General features: G+C 39.0%; 1 protein-coding gene across 1 annotated transcript in view; it reads right to left on the bottom strand.

Annotated features, from left to right (window-relative positions):
- Positions 1–205: 205 nt before the first annotated feature.
- Positions 206–26737, bottom strand: part of KCNH7 (potassium voltage-gated channel subfamily H member 7) — a 294904-nt gene continuing 268372 nt past the window's right edge. The window contains exons 13-16 of the mRNA XM_063428623.1: positions 21381–21620; positions 11173–11347; positions 1029–1221; positions 206–621 (exon numbers count right to left, since the gene is read on the bottom strand). Coding sequence (XP_063284693.1) covers positions 355–621; positions 1029–1221; positions 11173–11347; positions 21381–21620 — 875 coding nt within the window. The 3' untranslated portion in view covers positions 206–354. The remainder of the gene's footprint in view (positions 622–1028; positions 1222–11172; positions 11348–21380; positions 21621–26737) is intronic.

Here is a 26737-nt window from a genome sequence, read left to right on the forward strand (position 1 = left end):
AAAAAAAATCTGATTTAATAACATGCACGTGATTAAAAAAATATAAAAAATTATAAGGTGCCTTATGACGCTGGCAGTTTTACCCCAATGAGCTCCAGAACACTAAGCAATTTTTGCAAATGTCTGGTGCTCAAACTTAAGTTTTAAGCATACAGTCTTTGTACATAATTTTACAAGACTTTTCTGTTACGTTGATAAGCTTCACATGTATCAAAATATACAGTACAGTTGCATATTATATATCCTTTTTGCCCCTGAGTCAAGTAAAGAGGATTTTTAATACAAAGAGGAAATCAGCCATTAAAAGCACTTACATTTTATCTGACGTTAGAAAATAAAAGTAACCCATTTTGATTATTTCCCAGGAAGACCAGGATCCGATTCATGCCTGTGAAGGCCCCTAATCCCTTTGCTGTTTATGGAAGAATCGGGCAAAGATGTATGCCTAACTGGATTGAGATACGATGCAGAGTGCCCAGAAGGTAACTCGAGTGGACTTTCTTGTCCTTGGTCTAGCAGAGCAGGCAGGTTGTCTTCTGAAACTGTGTTTAAATGGACTCCGCTTGATAGAGATTCTTTGGATTTCAGTCTTGACTTCTCAAGATCTGTAAATTCTGGACTCTGCTTAATAAATAGAAATACATATCCAAACTGTTATTACGCAGTATCATCAGTTCAGCTTTTTATTATTATTTTATTAACTTCATGTTGATTAATACATTTTAGTATATTTTTGAGGTACGATAGGCTTTTGCTTCAAAGTATATATTTGTTTTTACTTCACAGTTGTATATACAATTGTACTTGTATATAGTTGTATACACAATATACACAGTTGTATACAATTGTTTACACAGTATATCCTGTGTGTTCTTATCAGTGAACTTGTTAATGTGTGAGCTATAGCCAACATTGGTAGTGTAACCGCATGACTGTTCTTACACACACACACACACACACACACTTACACGCACACACTTTATGGCAGAAATCAAGACACGTACTTTGTATTTCAATTATATGCTTGCCTGTAATGATGGACTGAAGCTTCTGTCTGTTTTGATGGATGCTGTAGGATGTGCACTTTGCGCTTGTCTGACAGCCGGTCTCTGGTATTCCGTGTTGGCTGTTACCATGCTGTATGTTGGAGGAATTAGTGACGCCTGTCTCTGCAGGAGCTGGAGGATACTTTGTATGTCAGCAGTCATTTGTGACTCTAACCTGTAATTAAAAATGAACTATATGAAATAAAACCAGTTAACGTTATGTGGCACATTATTCAGCTAACTTCTGTCTCTGGAGAATTTCCTTACATTTTTCCATCAGCATTATATAAGGCAATATTAACATATTCTTTCTTTAATTGATGATTAGAAGAACACTAACTAACATGACAATTTAAAGGGTTCCTCCAACCCTTAGAACTAATGAGATGTTTTGTCCTCATAATGCCCTATTGGGTATATTTACCTAGGTCCCCCCTTAACAGAATAAAAAAAACTTTTTTTTCTTACTTGCCCTCCAGCGCCTGGCGAAGCTCCCAGCTCTGACCTCCCTCCTCCATCTGACGTCACATTGCCTTAGCATGTTCCAATCACAGACTTCTCATAGAGAAGTCGGGAATTGGACCTTTTTCACCTGCTCAGAGCGCATTCACGCAATCTGACTCAGTGAGGGGAAGGCAGAGTTAGTAGGTTCCAGAGTTCCAGTCTGCCAAAGTCACGTGTGCCGGCCGTGCAACTAGTCCCCAGCACACAATTGCAAAGAACTCTGACTGTGCAGTGTATCAATCAGAAACACTGCATATCCAGACTCCTACTACCATGACCACTTCAAACCACTGAAGTGCTCATGGTGGTTGGTATAACCCTGTAATAATGCATATGTGGGACTTGGAATCAATGTACAACTTATAACATTAGAAACAAAACAACTAGTGTTTGTGTTCAACAAATGTAACACCTAAAATGCTTGTGCTAAAATGAATATGAATAATATTTAGAATGCAAAATATTCTTCTTAAATCTCACTATGATAAAATACGATTGAAGTTACATTTAAAAGGCAAAGTGCAAGCTGTATAAATACATTATTACTATGGAAATAATAAGTTATTTAGCTATAGATTATTATACTGCTACTGGTTAAAGAGTTTTTGGGTGCGTTCCACCTGATTGTTTTAAACTGTGATTTGACAAAAATGGGGGCTATGTGCTGTACGATGTCTAATGCTGAAAATGAGCTTCTTCATTAACCTGTCCAACGTTGGACAGTAATTTGCCCAGCTCAGTATATCATTACCACTCAAAGTTTAAAGGAAACTACAGTGCCCAGAAAACAAACTTGCTTTCCTGGCACAATAGCTTCCCCTCCCCCGTGATGCAGAAGGCCAGTGGTGGAAACCTAATGCGCATGCGTGGCAATGGCCACACTCACATTAGGATTTCCACATTATACAATGCTTTCCTATAGGATTATGGTATATTGGGTGACGCTGGACGTCCCAATGCATAGTCACCAGTCACCTAATAGCTTGGAAGTCCCTATAGTGGCTGTCTGGTAGCCAGCCACTAGAAGTGGAGTTAACCCTCTAGGTAATTATTGTAGTTTCTTAAAAACTGCAATAATTATCTTTGCAGAGTTAAGGGACCTGGGACAATGCACCCAGACCACTTTAATTAGCTGAAGTGGCCTGGGTGCCTATAGTGTCTTTTTAAACAAGCTAAATAGGAAGTTCACAGGTCCAGTAAGCAAGCACACATATATAAAAAGATAATCCTAAGAGGAATGCAGAATGTCAGAAAACCAGCCAAAGTAACAAGTAGACTTGCGTATATGGCTTTAAATTAATGAGATTAGTCGAAATCATGGGCGATCGGCGATGTGTCCAAATTCTGCAAATTTAGAAATGTCGTATGGACGTATCATAATGTTAATGAAATGAAATGGACAATAGGAGAGCCATTTCATTTGCTTTGTGATTCGGAGTTCCGTTCAAGGTAAAGATGATGGATACAAAAAAAGATGATTGGCGGTTAGGGGACAGCCACTAAATGTTAATTGTACAAGTGCTCAGACTGGGCTAAGGGAACTAGGAATAGTGCTTAATATTCTCCTCTTTTTTGTGCCAAGTACACATTATATATATATATATATATATATAAAAGAAAAAATATATATATAAAAAAAAAAACCGCTCAATGTCCCTTAGAGGCCGGCTGCTAGCAAGTCATGGCTAGTATTATCCATATGTCCAAAAATAGGTTGCAGCACTCACGGATAAAAGTCCAAAATGTATTAATGCATAGTTAAAATACGATCAGTATATATATATATATATATTTATAAAACCTTTACATAAATACGGAGTTCTCACAGCAACCAAAATCTGCTCACTGACATGTAATTTATTCCTCTCAAGTGACCTTCTAGTTTGTCTAATCCTGAAGCAGTCATGAGTCATGCAGTATGCAGTGTTAAAGAACACTTATTTGTAACAGTGATGTTACATTGCAAAATGATACATCAAATGTATCAAAAGTATCCTGCTCTATGGACCACATGATGATGCCTATTTCCTATTTGGGGACATCACTGACATACCTCTCAAAAATTGAAAAATAGACTTGGACATTAATTTCAGACTTAACAGCAATTCAACTAAAATTGGGTCGATTGGGTGATCAGAAGAAATTCCTATGTGCAAGCCTCCACATGCCTGAATCTCAGGGGAACCTACTTGGATGAAACCAAAAATGCTCAGTTCAGTTCCTAATTCCTGGTACCAGAAAAAAGTGAGATGGAATGGAGAACAAGCCTTTTTGGGGGGCTTGTCTGTCTACATGTCTGTTCTTACACCCACTGTAAAGCACTACGGAATTTGTTGCCACTATAGAAATAATAACATAATAATAATAATAATAATAATAATAATAAAAGTACCAAGGGAGACAGCAGGTCCGGTATATGATTTCTCCTTTTGTATCCCTTCAGCCCTCTTAGAGTATCTGCTTTCCACCATTTGCCCCTTGTGTGTCTCTAACTTGCCCCAGTCCCTGTGTGTGTCTTACTCCCTAAGGCACTTTGTGTCTCTTTCTCACCCAGCCCCTTTGTGTGTCTCTTTCTCACCCAGCCCCTTTGTGTGTCTCTTTTTCCTCCCAGTCTATTTGTGTCTCTCTTTCTCTCTTTTTTTCCCCAGCCCCTTTACGTGTGCCTTTCTTTTCCCAGCACCTATATAAATATTTACTGCATGTGGTCATTGCTACATATTGTATAATTGACAGAACCTATTTCAGTAACAGGATATTAATATTAATAACATGGCATCAGTCTTACATCAAATTCTTGCAACTATCATGTGTTAACAAGATATCTATGTTCTGGTTACACTTTCACGAGGCAAGGCACAGAAAGGATACTAGCATAACTTCACAAAAGTAAGTCCTGTTGAGATCCCCTCATTTATTCCAATAGTAGATTGTGCTAGCAAAAATGGCTAGAGAATGTATAAATGAGCAGTTATTTAGAAAATCTAAATCAAAATATCATGGTCAAACCCTTTTATAACAATGATTTAATGGTAATTAAAATGATTCTATTAACATTCTAGAAATGAGCAGTTCCATAAACAGCCACTAAGGGGTGCACTAATACTTCAGTTTGTTTTTGTCACATGCATTTTCCCTATGACTATCCTCTGTGAGAGGTTACTTGTTCTGTTTTGATCACACGCAACTTTACATCTTGGAGATATTCATAGGCGTGCGCAGCCTGTTGCATTAGGGTGTGCACCCTAAAGCACAAACACGCCGTATGTGTATATATGTAATACCTATATATATATATATATATATAAAAAACAAGTATGCTTGGCACTCACCCTATCTCAAAAATCAAGTTATAGATGCCTTGGTGCTACCCCAAGTGTAGAAGATATATATGCAGAAATAAGGGAAACACTCTCCGGTCTTCATAAAAAGTCCTTTAGTATTTTATTTCCAAATTTTCAAATAACGATCGACGTTTCGACCCCTCAGGGTCTTCCTCAAGATCCAGGATCTTGAGGAAGACCCTGAGGGGTCGAAACGTCGATCGTTATTTGAAAATTTGGAAATAAAATACTAAAGGACTTTTTATGAAGACCGGAGAGTGCTTCCCTTATTTCTGCATATATATATATATATATATATACACATATACACTGCTGTGTGTGTGGGCTGCTAGTGTGCTGTGTGAGGGTGGTGTGAGGGTGCTGTTAGTGTGATGTGTGTGTGAGGGTGCTGGTAGTGTGCTATGTGGGTGAGGGTGTTTGTGTGGGTGCTGTTTGTGTGTGAGGGTGCTGGTAGTGTGCTGTGTGAGGGTGTTTGTGTGTTTGTTAGGGTCCTGTTACTGTGCTGTGTGAGGGTGCTGTGTGTATGAGACTGCTGTTTGTGTGATGTGTGCGTTTGTGTGATGGTGCCGTTTGTGTGTAATGTGTGTCGGTGTCGTGTATTTGTGAGGGTGCTGTTTGTGTGTGTGTGTGTGTGAGGGTGCTGTTAGTGTGCTGTGTGTGAGGGCGTTGTGTGTTTGTAAAGGTGCTGTGTGTGTTTGTGAGGGTGCGGTTAGTGTACTGTGTGTGTGAGCGTGCTGTATGTGTCTAGGTGCTGTGTGTGTGTGTGGGGGCTGTATGTTGGGAGGGATTGTGGAGGTGGGGGCAGATTAGTAAATATCCCCCCTCCCTACCTTATGTAGGGAGGGGGGATCCTTGCTGCCATGTGCCACCCCTTGTGGTCCAGTGGAGAGTGAACTCTAGCCTGCGGAGCTAGAGTTAACTCTCGTGAAATCTGAGTGTTGCCGTGGCAATGCTCAGATCTTGTGAGAGGAACCTGGCAGAGCTGCTGTCTAGAGCTCCCCGGGTCCTCTCCTACCTCCCTCCGTGTTGCTGTGGGTTGGTGAGGTAGATTTTTGATCTCCCCGCCAGCCCATGGAGGCGAAGAGCAGAGCCGGCACTCAGATAGCGCCGACTCTGCGTGAGCCGTCAGGGGAGATCCGGACATCTCCAGAGAAGTCCTGGGGAATAAAGTGTGGGAACTCTTTTCCCACCCCCCCAAAAAAATAATATACACGTGTGTGTGTATATATATATATATACTGACACACATACACAGACACACACATATATATACGCGTGCACACACATACTCAGACACACACATTCACAGACACACACACAGTTACAGACACACACACACCCATACACTCACAGACACACACACATACACTCACAGACACACACACATACCCATACACTCACAGACACACACACATACCCATACACTCACACACATACCCATACACTCAGACACACACACACTCACAGACACACTTACAGACACACATACACTCACAGACACACAAACACACAAACATACATTCACATACACACTTACAGACACACACACATACATTCACAAACACACTTACAGACACACATTCACAGACACACACACTCAGACAGACACACACACATACAAATATATATAATTTTTTATTAAAAAATGTCCACCCAGCCTCCCTACCCGGAGTGCTGGCGTGGACTTGTCCCTGGGGTCCAGTGGGTCGGGTGTCTGTGTCCATCTCAGACGCGGTGAGGGAGCTGTGTGCTCTCTGCTTCCACTCGCCGCGCGGGCTGTCTGCTGTAGCTGGGAGCCGGAATATGACGTCATATTCCGGCTCCCAGCTACAGCAAACGGCGAGCGGCGAGAGGAAGCAGAGAGCACACAGCTCCCTCACCGCGTCTGAGATGGACACAGAAACCCGACTGGGGGGTGTCCTTCACCTCTTGCCCCCCCGCCCCGACAGGGGGAAACATGGGGGCCGGAAGGGGGCACTGAGTGCCCGCAGGAACAGCGTTCCTGCTCAAATAAAAGTGCAGGAACGCTGTTCCTGCAGGACTCAATACATAGGCGTGCCACGGGGATTAGGGTGTGCCCAGGCACACCCGGCACACCCCGTGCGCACGCCTATGGAGATATTGGCAAATCAATGATTTTGCAAATACGAGAGTTAACAGGTTGCTATGAATAAAATGCAATATTTTTTATGTGCTATGTGGACTTAGATAAGTCTTATCTCCTATTACACATTGGAAAGCAGAGCTAAACGCAGTTGATTTTGAAAACAGTCATTTATTGTGCATTAAAGATATATTAAAATGCACACACATCACATAAAGGTGCACATTTTATCATGTGGATTGTTGATGATCAGAATTCAAAATTTAAGTTAAAACAGAAAACTTTGAAAAATAATCTTTAACTCAGTTATTCTGTTTTTTTTAAAAATGTATTCCATCAAACTGTTACATTTGGAGGGTACCAAGGCACTCTTGACATCATAACCACTAGAGCATGCTGTAGTGGTTACGGTGATTGAAGTGTTCATTTAAGTGACTCTTAGGGCAGCTCACAATACATGGCTTACATCATCTCACCAGGTCATGAACACCCAGTTTATAGTATATGCCAAAGAACAAAATCAAAACAATACATTTACCTGCAATTTAGCGAGCACCACGAAAACATATAATTTAATTTTCTACATTGTATCAATGCTCTTATTTAATGACAAGTGTATTTCGATTCTATTCTAGAACCTGATTAATGATGCAAATGCATGCCAGCCTTCGTAACATACCCACTGTAATATATCAAAAGTCCTTGATCACTATGACAGCGTTGGTTGATGCGTGGACACTCTTGAACACTGCTACTAAGGATTAGTCATTTTTCTCTGAACCTCACATTTATTATAATCAAATTGATTTTTTCATCAATCCTTAGCTTTTTTTAATTTTTTTTAATTTTTTTTTTAATTCTCTTTTTTATTGACTGAAGCAAGTTTTACATGACATCAATATGCATCACCGGTAGTTCAGTCAGCGATACAGTATGATTAACCCCTTAAGGACACATGACATGTCTGACACGTCATGATTCCCTTTTATTCCAGACGTTTGGTCCTTAAGGGGTTAAAGTGACATGTACATAAAAACGTATAAACGATATGGCACAAGCATCCTATATTCATTCATGTGATAGGGATGAGTGCGAGGTTTGTAATTGCTGCACAGTTTCCCCTAAGGCTGTTAGGCCCTGTTTGAGATCAAGCACGTCCTCTTCAGTAGCTTGGACACGTGTGCTGATGTCTCTGGACTCCTGTGGGATTGCCACCTGTACGTTTTGCTTTTACGGGCCCATTTCCACAATCGGAGAAGCGTCTGTGTAAGAAGGTGAGTATCCCTTCCAATCTGCCAGGAGTCCGGCATGTCTGGTTGCGGCCCGCAGGTTCCCTGACTTAATGTGTTGTTGGAGTTTGCAGGGTAAGTTGGGCTGTGTTGGATATTCCATGTCGCAAGGTGACACTACTGTGTGGTCTTTTGGACTAATTGACCCGTAAGGAGCCAAAACAGCGTTTGTTGCCTAGGAGTTGTGCAATATGGCATCTGACCTGTGACTGTGCTTGGCCTTAGCTTCTATTTTAATAATTTCCATCAACCATGAGCTGATGTGGTCTGATCAAACTAGTCTATATTGCAGTTTGTAGTTTTATGCTTCTGTGTACTATTCTTCTTTTGTGAATGTTAGGATGCACTCTACACATGTGTTCTTTCCACTGGCGGATCCAGGGGGGGGACAGCGGGGCAATTGCCCCCCCCCCCCCGAGATTCTCCCCTGCCGACTAATGCAGGGCTGGCATTGTCCAAGTGCCAGCCCTGCTATGTGCCTGTGGACCGGGGAGGGAGATCAGTGATGTACAACATCATACATGTTTTTGAGAAATTTGAGCAATTATCCTAATCAGGGTTGGAAACAAGTAAAAGTTCCTGGCTGCCAACGTTTACTCAATATTTTATATTCTACATAGAATAAGACCTTTCGGGTCTTTTTTTACTGATTTCATAGCAAAAGGCTGCATGATCATTGAAGTAATTATCTACTCGACCTCTGCTGTGCCATCAGTCACTGCTGATTTGCTGGGGTGAGCACCAATCTGAGTGGTGGTGGTAAAGGCTTAGTAGGATGTATAACAATAGACAACCTGTAATATTATTTAAGCTCATCATTCAATAACTCTAACTCTATTTCTAACATTGTGAATAGTTTTTTTTATGGAGATTTCTTCGGAATATGGTTTTACTCAATATCTACACTGTTTATATATTGTACATGGCTCCTCTAGTGCTGGTTTTCCTTTAGGTGATCCTTACATTTTCCAATTCTAAATGACCTTTGTCATGGATGCTTAGGTTTCTGCTCAGAGCAAAACACCAAAATATAATTTCTATTAAACTATTTCTACTCTGACATGAAAATTAAAGTTATGTTTGTTCAATTATCTTATTTTATCCCTTCCCTCCCCATTTAATTTATTCTAAATTGATCTCAACTGCTCAAAATATTTTTTTTATTTATTGTGTGATACAATTAATTACACTTGTGCATTTGGTTTCAAACAAATTGTGATTCGCCCGAATTTTAGGTGTTCGGTGACTTGTCTGAAATCCCAAACTCAGAAACACTCTATGGACGAATGACGAAACAAATTAAATTGACATTGGACAAACCATTTTTTTTATTTTTTTTTTTAAGATTTGGATTTCCATTTGTGGTACCCAAAAAAAAAGATGATTGATTGTTAGAGGACAGTCACAAAATGCTGATTTTATTCACAATAAAGTGAAAAGTGACCACAAGAGAGAAAGAAAAAGGAACAGTAAAAAAATACAAAATAATCTATATTTATTTATTTACTTATATTATATATCTAATAAACATATAATATATAAATATATAAACATGGATTTTCCCCCTTCTATTTGTTACTGATTTTCACTTGATCTGTGAGCCCAATGGTGCAAAAATGTGCCTATCAGAATACTGCAAAATATATACATAATATTTATATTTTGTATAATTATATATGTAATATTTTGTAGTATTTAGAGTATGTATATATTTTACAGTACACTAATTGGCCAATTTTTGCATTATTTTGGTTCGTACACGTAATTTTTTCTGAAAAGGTCGCATTTGTCTGAACCAAAACTCCACATGGATGAAAGTTGAATCACCTGAAACAAAATGTTTTTTTTTTTCCATTTGTTTTTTGCTGTGCACAATTCTACAATTAATAATTCGAAATGTGAGGTCTTTAATGTTTGTCTGTCAAAAACTCTCCAAATATTAAGTTCCATGTTGACTTTTTCTGGCATGCCGATTGCGTAATATGCACTTATGTCCATTTAGAGCGATACTCCAGGCACCCAGACCACTTCTGTCCATTGGAGTGGTCTGGGTGCCAACTTCCACCACCCTTAACCCTGCAAGTGTAATTATTGCAGTTTTCATTTTACCTTGAAGGGTTAAGCCCTCCTCTAGTGGCTGTCTACCAGACAGCCACTAGAGGGACTTCCGCATTCTTAGAACACAAAAAGTGTTTTACGCAACGCAAGTGCAACGCAAGTGTTTTACGATGTGAGGACCTCCAGCGTCGCCAAAATCCCCATAGGAAAGCATTGAATAATGCTTTCCTATGTGGAGGTCTAATGCGCATGCGTGGCTATTGCCACGTCAGCCGGCAGGGGTAGAGAGTAGGCGGAGAGTATGCGGAGCCTGACCAGCACCATCGGCGCTGGACTCCGGTAAGTCACTGAAGGGGTTTTAACCCCTTCAGCAACTTGGGATGGGGGGTGGGAGGTAGAGGGGCACTGCAGAGTCCTGGAGAATCCCTTTAAGAGCTTGAACCTCTCCACTACTTTCCAAACCTTCTTAGTCTCCATCTTGGACATTTAAGGAACTCTGTAAAGATTTGAATACTTGCAATACATTTATTATCTTAATATGAACCTATATATTATTCCTATGAAATGTACAGATTCTAAAACAAAAAATCATATAAACTAACAGATATACATGGCCTACAATCAAACATTTTATTTTCACATAGAAGTGCAGAAAATACATCCCATGCTTCTACTGATAACGAGCCACTAAAAGGAACTTTTGCTGCTACATCACTTTATTTTGTTCTGAAGGACCCAGAAGCATGCATTTCTCTCCAATAAAGCCACTAATGAAGTCTCAAACTACTTACATGTACAGAACTATGGGAACTTCAATGTTCATAAATTACCTGTTCATTTGTTCCTGTATTAAATCGAGCCTGTGCTCCACTTCTCCGTAAGTAAGGTCATTGTCAGCTTCACACGCCACCCATGCTAGATTATTTAACTCTGTGTGGTTGGCTATGGTAACACTTTCATGTAAAACAGTTTCTGCTCTGTCCCAGGTTCTTGTGCCGGTGATATCTGTAGAAAGAAAATAAAATTCAAATTAGGATAGAATTAGTTGGCCTAATTACATGGAATCTATTAGGCATTTTTATCAACAATTTTTTTTTTTTTTACATTTTTGACATACCTCAGTAGTTATTTTATTTCCTTCCTGATAAGACATATTTAGCATCTTACTTAATGTTCCTTGCACGCGAGGATGTTTTTATTTGATATATATTTACATACAGTATAATCCAATAAATGTATTATAAACATGTATTTTTAAGGAAAATATCCCATAAAGAGCATCATTGTAATTAATTTGATTAAGATTGAGAATGGGTCTACGATGGAGACATCAGGCTTCTCCTTCAGGATGAGCATCAGGCTTCTAGTTGACCCAGGTAAGTTGTCAAACCATTCAAAAATAGTTTGGATGGTGTCAGGACACTTCATAACTGGTTTCTGCAGACTGCAGCTGTTATGGTGCTTTGAGTATTCTTTAAAATATATGTGCTCTGATTCCATTGTTGTCTATTGTTGTGTATTATATTTGGTGAGTTGAGCTGAATTCCAGTTAATATATTGTCTCTGCCTCAGTGCCACATTAATATTTTTCATAAAAGAATAGAAATTCAATTCTCCAGTTCTGATACGTAGCATATAAGCATAAATTATTATTTTTTTAATACACAGTAATTGTTGTGAGATATAAATTTAAATATTATATAAATATAAATACTGCAATGGTGCATATATGTAAGGAATCTGCTTACACAACTGTATATGGGAATAACACCCACATGTAGTTAGGGGCGTATCTGGAGCATTTGGCACCCGGGGGTAGTATGCCACTGCATGTAGTATAAACAGTTTCTGGACTAATATAACGTATCTCTGTCTAGAAGGACACTGGGAGATGCTAGTTCATCTAGCACATTTATCTAATTATGCACCATTTATGTGCTGTTAGTAGCCCTGCATCCATTGATCACTGCACGGACCTTTGCAGTTTGAGAGGGTGGAGGGGAAGTAACTTACAGTTCCTCCATACAAGCCAGAACAAAGCAGAAATTAAGGTAAATCTGATTTATTGTTATGTTTTTTTGTTTGCTTGTCAATGCAATGGAAAACTAAACCATAATAATATTTACATTTTGTTGGTACTGAAGCAGTTAATTACAACTAGACACATGCAAATGCTAAAGAAGTTAAATAATATTTTTGATTTCTATGGCTTGGGTGTTGAAGTTCCTCTGTGTCAATGTACAAAAATTCTTAATCATTTGTCCTCCATGCAAATGGTTAGCCATGATGAGTCTCCCTTTCCTAGTCTAACCTTATATAACCAGTAAACTCCCTTCCAGTAAACATTCTCCTAAACCTAGACTGATTCTTTCCAAGGAATATTGTGGACACTCATCCAAAATATGTTAAATTCCCCAAAGTAGTAAGGGTTATCTGGATGCAATTCAATGGTTCATGAACCAGGACACAGAGAACAAGAAGAACATATGTAATGGGTAATTTTCCTAATGCAATCTTAATTCCATAGACAGCAGCAGACATAACACAAGCCATCGATCCTTGTGTAGGTCAATATGGCCAACGTGCAACTGTGGTTTGGTAAATGAATGTTATTCTAAGGCTCAATTTGACTGACAGATGTGTTTATCACACTAATTGAAGGTGCATCCTTGCAGCTGTACATGTAGTTATACACGGGTACTATGTCTTTCTTTCCAGATTATAGTCAAATCCAATTGAAATAATTAGGTTTTATTTTCATACCTTAACATGCAAGTCATTAACTAGAAAAATCATTCCAAGCTCTAGTAACATCAGTACAAAACAACATCAAGCAAGAACCTTCCCCCAAGAGAAGACACAATAACTCAATTATAGAACATTTTATTATGTAACAATCTGGAATCATTCTGCGAGAATGTTTACCCAAATCATCATTAAATGCGCTTAGTATTTTCTCATCTACACTGTGGCATAACATGAAGCACCAAACGTCAGGACAATTAGAGCCATCCCAGAAAACCCTGTACTCTTTAATGAAATTGAATGCAGATAACTCTTACTAGTTTGGGGAATTTAACATATTTTGGATGAGTGTCCACAATATTCCTTGGAAAGGATCAGTCTAGGTTTAGGAAAAGGTTTATGCAAGGGAGTTTACTAGCTATGGAAGGTTGGGCTAGGAAAGAGGGACTCCGGCCATTTGCCTGTAGGACACATGATCTAGAATTTATGTACATTGATACACAGGAACTGCAACACCCAGTCCATAGAAATCAAACATATTATTTACCTTCTTTAACATTTGCCGTCCATTCCCCTGTCAACATGTCTTCCAATAGCCAAAGTATCCTGTTATATATACCACAATGTCCGGTGAAGAAGTGGTGCAACAGAGCTCTGACCCATTGGTAACATCAAATTACTAACCGTTTTTCTACAATCTACTCCTAGTAAGAAAAGGTACGAAAATAGACAAGACACAAACATGGCTACTTGTTTATTCTAATGCTACTAAACACATTTGTATTAATAATAATACTTTAATTATACATCATCTAGCGATATAATTGATTTTGCAGGTATGCCTATCACAGCCACCAATATGTGCTTAACATAACAAAAATATGTGAAAGACAAGGTTAACGGCCTTTTAAAGTGCAGTTGTGAAGTGCAGAACACCTGATGTTCAGCCAGGCTTATGGGATAACTGAGCATTGCGGAAACTATAGTTTATAGCATCCTTGAAGGCCAGGGCTTTCCGATGTTTGCAGAGTGCAATAACTATCATGCCCAACCAGGCTTATGGGTTACCGAGCACCAGGGGATTTGTTTCTCCTCATTAGTTATCTCTTTTTATCCCCCAGTTGTCTGTCATTAGCCTCTTCCACCTCCCCCATTTATTTATCCATTGTCCATCTTCACAATTATCTCTCCCTAGCCTACCTCCGTACTTAATTCTAGACTTCATATCAGTCTGAATTGCAATAAGTTCAAATTTGGGCTGATCGGATGATTGGTTGAATTTCTGCACTCCAAGTTAAAATGAAGATGACTTCTAAACAAACTGAAATGAGCAATGGCCCGCGCATGTTCATTTTAATTGGTGATCATTAAATCCACCCTATAGCGCATAAAAATTAAATAATTAATGGGGGAAAACAGATGATTGACTGCTAGGAGATAATCATTAAATGTTGATTATGTGAGAAGTGACTAATAGAAAACAAAAGGAGGACAAATAAATAAAAAAGTATATATCTAAAGGAAAACTATAGTGTTGGGAATACAAACATGTTTTCCTGACACTACAGTGCTGGTATGGTAGATTAGGTCCCTGACCGCCCTGTCAGAGCAGTGAAAGGGTGTTTAAACTCTATCCTCCCACACTGTGGTGGTCTCACAGCGAGTGGCTCTGCTTTGTTCCACATCCATGGCTGAAATCATCAAAGCCAATCCAGTGCTTTATCACAGAAAAGCATTTGGAGGCTAATGCGGCATTGGTGGGAAAATGCCAGGCTGCGCCATTCATATTCTCCTCATAGAGATGCATTTAATCAAGGCATCTCTATGGGGAACTTTCAGGGTCTCCATGCAGAGTGTGAAGACGCTGAACCCCAGTTTTTGTTTACTGCTTCTCCTCTTTTTCTCTTCATTGGTTACTTTTTAACAATTGATCTGTGAGCCAAATGATGGGAAAATACTGCTATCAGTGTATTATATTTTGAAGTACACTGATTTGCCCATTTTCACTCCATTTTGGATTGAAAATTGGGTAATGGAATTCTGCCAATCCAAACCAATATGCGGCTGAATTCAAAATATTTCTACCAGTCACAATATTTCTGCCAGACTAAGGCTGAGAAGGGAGGCACTACACAGCCCTGGGCACTAACGTCTTGAAAACAGAACATCGACTCTCGTAGGAATCCGTGGGATGGAAGTGGGCACAGCTTCACTGTGGAAATATATATTGCACTCACACAGGGTTATTCACTTTGAATTTACACATAGCAGTAGCATAGCAACGGTTGTGACAGCAGTTGATACTAAAAACCTGGCAACTTGGTTGATCTTCCATGAGGCTCTGGAATTGACAGCTAAGTGCCACCTTCAAGGAAGTGAGGATTTCACATTAAGCTCTACCCAAGCCATGCTGAGATCATCTCCAAGCCTGTAGAACCCTACTAATTTTTTGTCTGGTCCCTAGGGCTGGTGCAGGGATTTTTGTCGCACAACACAAAACAAATTGCCTTTCCTAAACACTCCACCCATGACGTATGCTCTTAAACAGCATTGTCATTTGCCAGTAACTAATCTTAGTGAGTAATAATCCAGCACCAAGGAACCTTGGTCATGTCTAAGTGGCCTCATGGAAGCACTGCCCTGGCTGGTCCCACCCACTTTGGGTCAGCTAAGACCAAAGTTTGAGAAGCACAATCTGTCTCAAGTGATGGAAGACATTAAACATTTTACTAAAGTATTGATTCCTGACTTTTTAGAAATAATTTAACTTAAAATACTACTATGGTGCACCCCCGACTGACCTGAGTCACCATTACTTTTTATCTCTAAGACACGACCACTGTTTCTTCACCTGAGACCCATAGGGCTGGGTCTCCCTCCTATTTTTGTGGTCTCAGCAAAATGAATAAGTCCCACATTATTTAGTTCACTGCATAGATATAGTAGGTATGTCATTTACATCTTACCTGTATGCCTTACTAACCTGCCAGTATACTCCAACCAACACATTGGACATGTACATTCTATTGTTTACTGGCAGAATGTCCATTGGTTTATAATTTTAAAAAGTGCACTACCTACCCATGTCATATCAATGTTAATGAAGTTATGCATATACAAGCTGTTGTGGCATTGTATGCAAGAATGTCAACTCCTTGCACAAGAAAAAAAAAAGAATAAAAAAATACTACCATGGTTAATAAATATATGATATAATATATATGAAAGCAGTGGCAGAACTACCGCGGTCGCAGTGGTCGCAGTTGCGACCGGGCCTGTCACTCCAGGGGTCACGCGTTCAGGGGCCCATCGGGTGGCCCAAACAATGAAATTCCAGGGTGCCCGTCAGGGTTGCGGCACTTTAACGCTGGAAGAAGGTGACTGGCCCACAATCATAGAGAGCCACGCAGGAGGAAGAAGGAGAGGCGGGAGTGAGAGTGGGAACTCTGACTCCCATCAGCCTTAGACACTGGACCCCATGGAAAGTCACCCTCCTGCACCTAAAAGGTATGTCTCTGTATGTGTGTCTGTATGTATGCATCTCTATATGTGTATTTGTGTATGTGTCTGTATGTATGTATTTTTCTCTGTGTGTGTGTGCATATGTGTCTGTCTGTATGTATATGTGTGTGTGTGTATGTATGTGTGTGTGTGTGTCTGTATGTCTATATGTATGTATGTATATGTGTGTCTGCATGTATGTGTGTATGTGTGTGTCTCTGTATATGTATGTGTGTCTGCATGTGTATCTGTTTGTCTGCATGTGTGTGTGAGGAGGGGGGGCAAGTAGATGTATGGAGGGGTGGGGGGTAGATGAATGGGGGCGTCCCGGTGCAATTTTCGCACTGGGGCCCGGTGGTTTGTAGTTACGCCTCTGTATGAAAGTAATATATATATATATATATATATATATATATATATATATAGGGACATTTATCTCCTGCAGCATACCTGATCAAATTATTTTCATTTTGCAAGCAACATTATCTAATATTTGGAAATAATAAAATCCACATGGATCTATATGTCTAGACATAATACAACTGATTATATTTCCATTGGCTTGTTATAGAACTACAATGACATGACTCCCACTGAGCCTACAATTACAAAGCCCAATATGACACATTTTACTGACAGTACAATGATAGCTCCTAAAAGCTTTTATGCAGAAGGAACTAAAACAATTATGAAACTGATAAAAGTCTGAGACAAATAACGTTAGGATTGTGCCACTGTCTACAGTGAATTAACACAATCTTACAGAAAGAAATTAAGTTGTAACTACTGATTTTATATATATAATTATTTTATAAAACAGTAAATTTAGAGAAGTTAGATTTTTAGATTATATTATGTTGCAGAACTTGCCTATTTATACATTTTATTACTCCAGAAAGTATGATTTTTTTTATTACAGACATATTTTTCCTTTCCATGCTTGTAGTTAAATAACAGTCATAACCTTTACCAACCATTACACGATTTTCTGCTACTTTTACCAAAAGCCATAGCAACCCATCCAGGACACTGAACATTTGTTGGTGTTGCCATAGCAATGCTACCAAGACACTATAAACATATTGGTGTTGCCATAGCAACAAAATAAACTCTAAAAGTTTCCCATAAAGGAAAAGTCCAAACACCATTACCACTACAGACCACAAACCAATGTAAGAAGTTTAAGAATGTTAATTACCTGGATTATACAAGGTGCCTGCCACTGCCTCTTCTACCCCATTTGAGAATGGTTTGACTATCTATTTGGAGCCACTGGGGGACAGCTGTGGCCTCCTTTCCAGATGGAAGCTACTGGACTCTTCTAAGCCCAGTGGTACAGGAAGGCAGTTATAGGCAGGGTCCACGTTTGGTGTAATGATACCTCCTTCATTGTTAATACTTTGTTTGCTGCTTATTTATTTTATTATTGTTAAGGGCAATTGTGAGAAGGCCCTAAGGGCTGACACCCAGTTTACTTATTTTCAGAGTGCTGGTTACTCCTTTCTATCCAACATTCATAGAAAATGAGCCAACTCTCATAGCAGGGATTTGCTTGGTGGAACTAAGGAAAGTTCCGACTGGGAGCTTCCACCTCCACAGAATCTGGCGCCCAGTGCTTGGCAGATCCCATCTAAGTTGTCAAACCATTCTCAAACTGTTTGACTACTTACCCTGTGCCCTCTTGGCACCACAATTTCTAAAGCGGTCTGTAGGTGTTATTTGTTATTATGTTATTTGTAATGCCCTGCCCAAACAAGCTCACAATCTAAAAGGATGAGGGACAAAATGTACCGAGTCAAATCTTATCGTCATTTAAACAATGCAGTTGCATATACAATCCCATTGCACAGGCATACAATCAACTGTGGAATAATCTGCTGCTTCATAAGACGTCTGTAGACCACAATTTTGTACTCTAGTACATGTCCAAAAGTACATTGGTCATGGTGTTTTCAGACAGATGAAGGATCCAGCTGGAAATAAACTAAATTGGTCACTCAAGTTGACCAAGTTACCAGTGGCTTAACCTTTATAGGAGACCTGGATGAGGAAGAAATTGTCAACACTTGGAAGTGAGAGTCCAGGTAAGTATATTTACTTTCCTACAAGTCATATTAGGGGGTCCTTAGAAAAGATGTGAAGACCCCAATAGTGGCATTGCAGCTTCCGCTACTCTTTCTACATTATAGAACTTCTTGCTGTAGTACAGTCCATAACAGTCAAACCCCATACGTTTTACCTATCTATGCAATCTTATCTCTACTGTGCTGTTCATGTAATTGACATTTATAGTCAAACAATATTACCAACATTCTGATTAACATAAACTCTAATACTCATAGTTGACAATTCTTATTTAAAGTACATCCCAAAAAGACAGATTTGGTTCATGGACAGGGCTCTTCAAACCGCCTGTCTGCTGTGCTGTACACTTTCTAAATTTAGCTCAGACTAAAATTTGCAGTAGGTTGCCTTGGCAAGTGTTGCTATGGCTGCAGGCATACAAAATTTCAGCCTAAATAATTCTGAAGAAAGAATGCTTTCACTTAGGAAATTCAGTGTTCCCAAGTTTTGCAAAGTAGATGCTTGTGGCTTTTTGTGACAAATAGAACGCCGTCATTGCTTAAATGCTCAACTTATTAGAAAAAAACGTATTTCCCAGTGACAAATATGTCTTGCCATCACTGAAATATTTTTAGAGGGCTCGTATAAGAAATGTCTGCTGAATATATGTCTGCAAGCATCTTTATTACACACAAAACTCAGTGACTTCCATGCATAAATATGACTTCTCTCCTCCGAACAATTTGGGTGAGTATTGAATTCCTGTGTGCAGCTGAAGTTGAAATTGGCATTCTGAAGATTCTATTTTTTCTTTTAGACTTTTGCATCCATTTTTAAATTAGTTCCCATTATTACCATAGCACATGCTACGAATATGGCTATATAGTACAGTATAATTTTTTAATATTCTATTTTCATATTTCTAAATTAATATTCGTTTACATTTGTTAAATCACTCTCGATAGCCACTCCAAGTTTGATTTGAGCTCCCTTTTATGAAGATACTGCAAAAGCTAGGACAGGCATAGGCAACCTTCGGCACTGCAGATGTTTTGGACTACACCTCCTTTGATGCTTAGCCAGGATTATGGGTGTAAGAGCATTATGGGGGATGTAGTCCACAACATCTGGAGTGCCGAAGGTTGCCTATCTCTGGGCTAGGAAGTGGTTGTACTGTTTGAAATAACTCTGGTCCTCGCATTATTTCAATTAGATGTTGAATATGTAACTCTGCAGTTGCCGATAGTTCATTAATGAAATACCAGAAAGGAAACTGTGTTAACAGCATCCACTTAAAGTATAGGTTTTGCTACTAGGTCAAGACTTTCTGGCAGAGTCTCAAAAAATAATTCACAGTAGTTTGTGCTTCAGATGGATATATATTCAAGACAAAAAGAACAAGAAAAGTCCGGTGGTGGAGTATATCTTTATTTCCGGAACAGGAATAAGTGTGAAATGAAACTACACTTTAAAATAGTCTTTTTTTTTTTTTTTTAAGGTGAAACTCTTTTTATTGTTTTTAAATAGTTATAAATAAAGTCCCCTTTTAACCTTGCTCCTGGATGCCATCTTATCTGTGACAATTTTTTATAGTTCTATTGGTAGTGGGGATTTTATCCAGTAAAGCTCTGATGATTGAGCAATACATAAAGATTGCTCATTAAAATATAAATAACGTTCTTTTCTTCCACTGCACGATTGTTTTTTTACGGCGAGCACTATATTTTGTATTTTGTTTTTACTTGACACTGCTGATTACTCCTGATAGAAATATCCAAAAGTGGGAATTGTATCACTGTATGCTGATTTATTGGAGCCATTCAGAGCTCCATTACATGTGAGTTCTTTAACTAAATGCTTACACCATTATTCAAAATCTTCCTTACATACAACATCATATTTTGTTCCTGTACTCTGCTCTATGTTACATGTCTTCGCGAAGACCAACATACTGTGCAAGAAGATATCTCACATATCCTTAGGTGGGTATTGTTCCACCCAGGCCATCTCAGAGCTGATGTGAAGCTCCACCTAATGTAAGTGGCACAACATATTTATTCCTGTTCTGAAATAGAGATATACTCCACCATTAGGCCTTCTCTTGTGCTTTTTGTCTTAGATATATATCCATCTGAAGCACAAACATCAACATACTGTGAAATACTACCATTTCTCCGGCCAGGAGGAGAGACTCTTGGCAGGATTGTTGCTGCACACCAATGGCACTGTTTTAGTGACTGATCTTCTGTTTGTATAACTAGAGTCTCAGAAAAGCCTTAAACAAGATTTCCCCTCATATCCTGCTGGTTGGGATTGGTATAGAAATTCTGCATTACAAATTAATGTTATTCTCAATAAGATAAGGTAACTCAAAATAAATTTTACATTAGCATCTTTGACACTGCATATATGATATGTAAAAAATTTTTATGGATGAACGAAAAAATGGGTATAACATTACAAGACATTGTAGAAAACAGGGGCCACATTAATTGCATAAGAATTAGGAAAAACCCATAAGATTTACAGTCTAATTATATATTTTTTTCGCAAATTCAGTGGAAGATTACAACTGCACTGGTATCACACGAACTGTACCTGCAAGTATAATAAATCTGCTTTTGTTTTTAAACATATCTTTTAAAAATGACATGATAGATCTGCGAAATTCTTGTGAGTCACAGTTGCTAAACTCGTAGAAAGTGATTTAATACAGTTAGTATTTTACCTCTGTACGACAAGCTCCTTTTGCCAAAGTTTATCTTATCTGAAGGACAGACTGCTTCTTCAAACTGCAGGGCTGCAGACTTTGTGAACACTGCATTAAAACCACCGATTTCATCAAACACGGGTTTTTGTTCATTAATAGAGGAAACTTGTGACGATGATCCACTTTTTTTTGGATCCCCGTTCTTCTTTGTATTTGAAAATCGTCTAGAAGAGTTTTCAGAACCATCGTGACTATTGTCTCTGCTGCAATCTATAGCACAATGGAACCACAGAAAAATTTAATTAATACATTTAGATTTTACTTTTAAATGTCTATTAGTACTGTGTAACATCTTATGTGAATGAATGTTACATAGTATCTGATTTAACATGCAACAGTAACAGAGTAACGACCCTCTTGAAGCAGTTTTAAGCCTTTGTGCAACCTTGTTAGAATGATTAAAAAACAAACCAATAAATGATTGGGTTGAACAACCTCCACTTGGGATCCTACTAGGTCAACCCTTGGTAGTAGAGTCTGAGAAGCAGCAAATATTCTTTATAAATTATAACATTATTGATTATAAATATGCAAACTTCATACTGTTTTGTGAGACGAGTCTGAATGTGATTTTTAAAAGAAAGGTTGATCTGGACGGATTAGATTCCTATTGCTTAAGAAGAGCAAAGAATTACTACTTAAAAAAATTGTTATACTATGTAACAAAATATTAGTTCACTTGCTCTCCTCGTTTTCTTAATCTCATAAATGTTTCTTTTTCTTTACTGCATTTTGCATTCATCTTTTTATACTCTCAGTGTGCACCGTATTGCTCGCCAATAAACAATGGTCTATGTAAAGAATTAGCAGAAACATACGCAATGAAACTATTATTAAATTAACTGCATCTCTTCAATAAACTGTCTAAATATAGTGCAGTGATATTATTCAGTAATAATGTAATCCAAGTATGAGTCACATAAAATATGTCATTCACTGTGTTTGACACTACATACAAAAATGATAAACAATCTGTCTTCAGTTTTTCAAGGAATATAATACCATCCAACCATCTCCAACACAGCCAATGGATGTATTCTGTTTTATCTAACATAGAAATACAAGTCTGAACAAGAGTATATTTTGTTTTGAGAAAATAGATTAGTATGGAATCTGATATATTTTACTTTACCCTATCTTTTTATGCATTGCATGCAATGCACACATTAATTTAAATGCTAAAAAAGGTTTTCTTTCAGGCACTCCCTACGATCCACTACATACCATCCAAGATACCACCATTCCATGAGCTAATCTTGGACTAAGCACACAATTTCACCACGTACAGGTGTGCACACTTCACGCAGTTTCACGACTACTCTATCACTCACACCAGGGCCTGGCACACAATTAGAGTTTGCTTGAATCAAGACTTTTGCAGTTCCAATATGTTGTTTTTTTTTGCCTCTTTCTCCAAACCTACAAATCAAGCATCTTACTTAAACCTCCTATGCTGTCACAATGCTTTATGTCTCCAAGGTCAACCACACACTAATAGTCCTAATCCACTACTCCACGTTTAAACCTTCCATTAAGGTGGAGATACATCATGGCTTCCTTCGCTGGTCTTTCTGTCACAAAGTGCTGCATCAGCAGCTTCAAGCTCTTACACCCCAGTCTACATCACTTAAGTGATAGGGCCACGGCTAATCCTCAGCGCAGTTACATATATACCTCAATCAGAGTAAAAGCTCCTTACAAGCTTTCAGTACCCACGCTGTATTTAACTTGCATAAAGTGTGTTTTCTTTGAATCTTCTTTTTTCCCTCTTTTACAGGCCTACTCGTACGTTGGTTTCGGCACACCTCAACCAACTTTGCTTCTCCTTCTACATTCCATTACGTATTAGATAAATTCTGAGCACAAGTTGGAAGGCCAGTTGGCCTGAATTTGTGGGAGGAGTTATGATCCTATATAAACCCTACCCCCCTACTTACCTTTGTCATGCAAGCTGTTTGTCCCCACCCACCTACACCCATCTATATTAACAATTCACCTTTGTGGGCCCTCTTTTACAGGCCTACTCGTACGTTGGTTTCGGCACACCTCAACCAACTTTGCTTCTCCTTCTACATTCCATTACGTATTAGATAAATTCCGAGCACAAATATATATATATATATTGTAATGTTCATACTTAATAGACGTGTGCACAGCAGAAACATTTGATTCACTGAACCATTGTTTTCAAAAATGAAATTTAGTTCAGGACCTCTGACACTTATTCATTTGATGAATCGGCTTGTCCAAATATTGTCCATAAAAAATAATCAGGAAAATTATTAGAATGAAAAAAAAAAAGAGCATGAAAATGGGCCAATCAGTCATACATCTGAATGTTGCTTTGGAGATATTTCATTTGCCTGCACCTCTGATTCAATTCTGATGAACAGCAATTCAGACGAAATTGAATGCAAACATCTAATAATATAACTGCATTAAAAATATGCATTTTCTAAAAGTTGCACAAATATTTCCTAATCTGGCCTTTGCAACTTATGTGTCCATGGGAGGGCTCTGTCCAATCAAATACTTTGCATAGAGAAGGACAGATCTCTACTCCAAAGTTTATCGTACAAATGGGTGGTTTTGTTGAGATTTAGGGATGCAGATATAAAACATACATTAGGGTGGTATTAGTTAAAGTGTAATTTTAGTACTATTTTTTTATGTCCATTAATATGCTGATTTGCTATGGTGATCTGAGGAAGCCGAATCTGAGGCGAAACGCGTCATCACGCACGTCCCGTGGTTACGTCACGTAAGCCCCGCCTCCAGGAAGTGTCTGCGGTAGTGTGTTTGCCGGCAACCAAACCGAACATTTTGTCCAGAGGAGGATTAAGGGAGCTAAGTGACACCGTTTTATACTGTGGAATCTTGCAGATATTAAAGTTATTTTTCGTTTTCAAGCTGCTGCCGTCCTGTGTATCTTTCATATACAAAGCGGATACAGTTGGAGCAGGCTTATCTGCTCCCCACTTGTGAGTGTACCCATAGAGAGATTGTCTCCATATGCTATATTTGCCTTACTGTATTACGCTATGTACTTCTCTTTTTATTTTCATACATATGCACAAATAATTTGAAGCAACCCAATCGAGGGTACATACAGCTTGGTATTGTATCCACTTCAATTTTTTTCAATTTTGTGTTGCACTTAAGCACTGTGATATCAGAGATATCAGCACATTTGCACTTTTGTGTATGTTCACATGTGTATTAAGTTAATACCACACCCACAATACTAATATTGTGAATTACTATAGCACAAATATTTTACATTGGTTTTTAAAGAGATATTGCACAATTTTTTGTCTTAAAGGCACAGCGCACCCTTTTTTCCTATATTGTCGTTTTGAACAAAATTATAAACACCAAACTTTTGTTTTTGCTCCCATTTTTCATGAGCAGTATTTAAAGATCTAGTTTTTTAATGTACACAAAAGGCTTATTTCTCTCAAAAATTGTTCACAAATGTGTCTAAATCTGTGTTAGTGAGCACTTCTCCTTTGCCGAGATAATCCATCAACCTCACAGGTGTGACATATCAAGATGCTGATTAGACAGCATGATTATTGCAAAGGTGTGCCTTAGACTGGCCACAATAAAAGGCCAATCTAAAATGTGCAGTTTTATCACACAGCACAATGCCACAGATGTCGCAAGTTTTGAGGGAGCGTGCAATTGGCATGCTGACTGCAGGGATGTCCACCAGAGCTGTTGCCCGTGAATTCAATGTTCATTTCTTTACCATAAGCCGTCTCCAAAGGCGTCTAAGAGAATTTGGCAGTTGATCAACTGGCCTCACAACCGCACAACACGTGTAGCCACACCAGCCCAGGACCTCCACATCCAGCATGTTCACCTCCAAGATCTTCTAAGACCAGCCACCCGGACAGCTGCTGCAACAATCGGTTTACATAACCAAAGAATTTCTGCACAAACTGTTAGAAACGGTCTCAGGGAAGCTCATCTGCATGCTCGTCGTCCTCAACGGGGTCTCAACCTGACTGCAGTTTGTCGCCGTAACCGACTTGATTGGGCAAATGCTCACACTCAATGGCGTCTGGCACTTTGGAGAGGTGTTCTCTTCACAGATGAATCCCGGTTTTCATGATACAGGGTAGATGGCAGACAGTGTGTATGGTGTTGTGTGGGTGAGCAGTTTGCTGATGTTAACGTTGTGGATCAAGTGGCCCATGGTGGCGATCAGGTTATGGTATGGGCAGGCGGATGTAAGAAACAAAGAACACAGGTGCATTTTATTGATGGAATTTTGCATGCACAGAGATGCCGTGACGAGATCCTGAGGCCCATTGTTTTGCCATTCATCCACAACCATCATCTAATGTTGCAGCATGAAAATGAATGGCCCCATGTTGCAAGGATCTGTGCACAATTTCTGGAAGCTGAAAATATCCCAGTTCTTGCATGGCCAGTATACTCACCAGACATGTCACCCATTGAGCATGTTTGGGATGCTCTGGATCGGCGTATAAGACAGCGTGTTCCAGGTCCTGCCAAAATCCAGCAACTTCACACAGCCATTGAAGAGGAGTGGACCAACATTCCAAAGGGCACAATCAACAACCTGATCAGCTCTATGCGAAGAAGATGTGTCGCACTGCGTGAGGCAAATGGTGGTCACACCAGATACTGACTGGTTTTCAGATCCCCCTGGTTCCCCCCAATACAGTAAAACTGCACATTTTAGAGTAGGCTTTTATTGTGGCCAGCCTAAGGCACACATAATAAATGAAATAATCATGCTGTCTGTCTACTCAGCATCTTGATATGCCACACCTGTGAGGTGGATGGATTATCTCAGCAAAGGAGAAGTGCTCACTAACACAGATTTAGACAGATTTGTGAACAATATTTGGGAGAAAAATAACTTTTGTGTACATAGAAATAGTCTTATATCTTTGAGTTCAGTTTATGAAAAATGGGGGCAAAATTGTTGCGTTTATAATTCACATCAGGCTCAGTTAGCCAGAGATTTATTGGAGAAATGTTTCACATAAGCTGTGTGGCAAGTGATTGTCTTATTATCACATTACATCAGATCTATATTTTAACTCCCACCGGCCTCAGCCAAAGCCTTACACAGCATGATGTGAGTTGCAGTCCAGCAGGGTGTGGGAACTTCTTGTACTCAATTTGATGGATAAATTCTCAACAGAGTGACTACTTCATTTTCTCTGACCTCTCCATTTACTGATGTCTTTTTTCTTTATCAGGGAGTCAAACTAACTGAGAGACAGGAAGCAATAGCTTTGACATAGAGCATGTAAGACATCCAGCCATGGATAGCC

The sequence above is a fragment of the Pelobates fuscus genome, chromosome 8, assembly GCF_036172605.1.
Source record: "Pelobates fuscus isolate aPelFus1 chromosome 8, aPelFus1.pri, whole genome shotgun sequence".
NCBI lineage: Eukaryota > Metazoa > Chordata > Amphibia > Anura > Pelobatidae > Pelobates > Pelobates fuscus.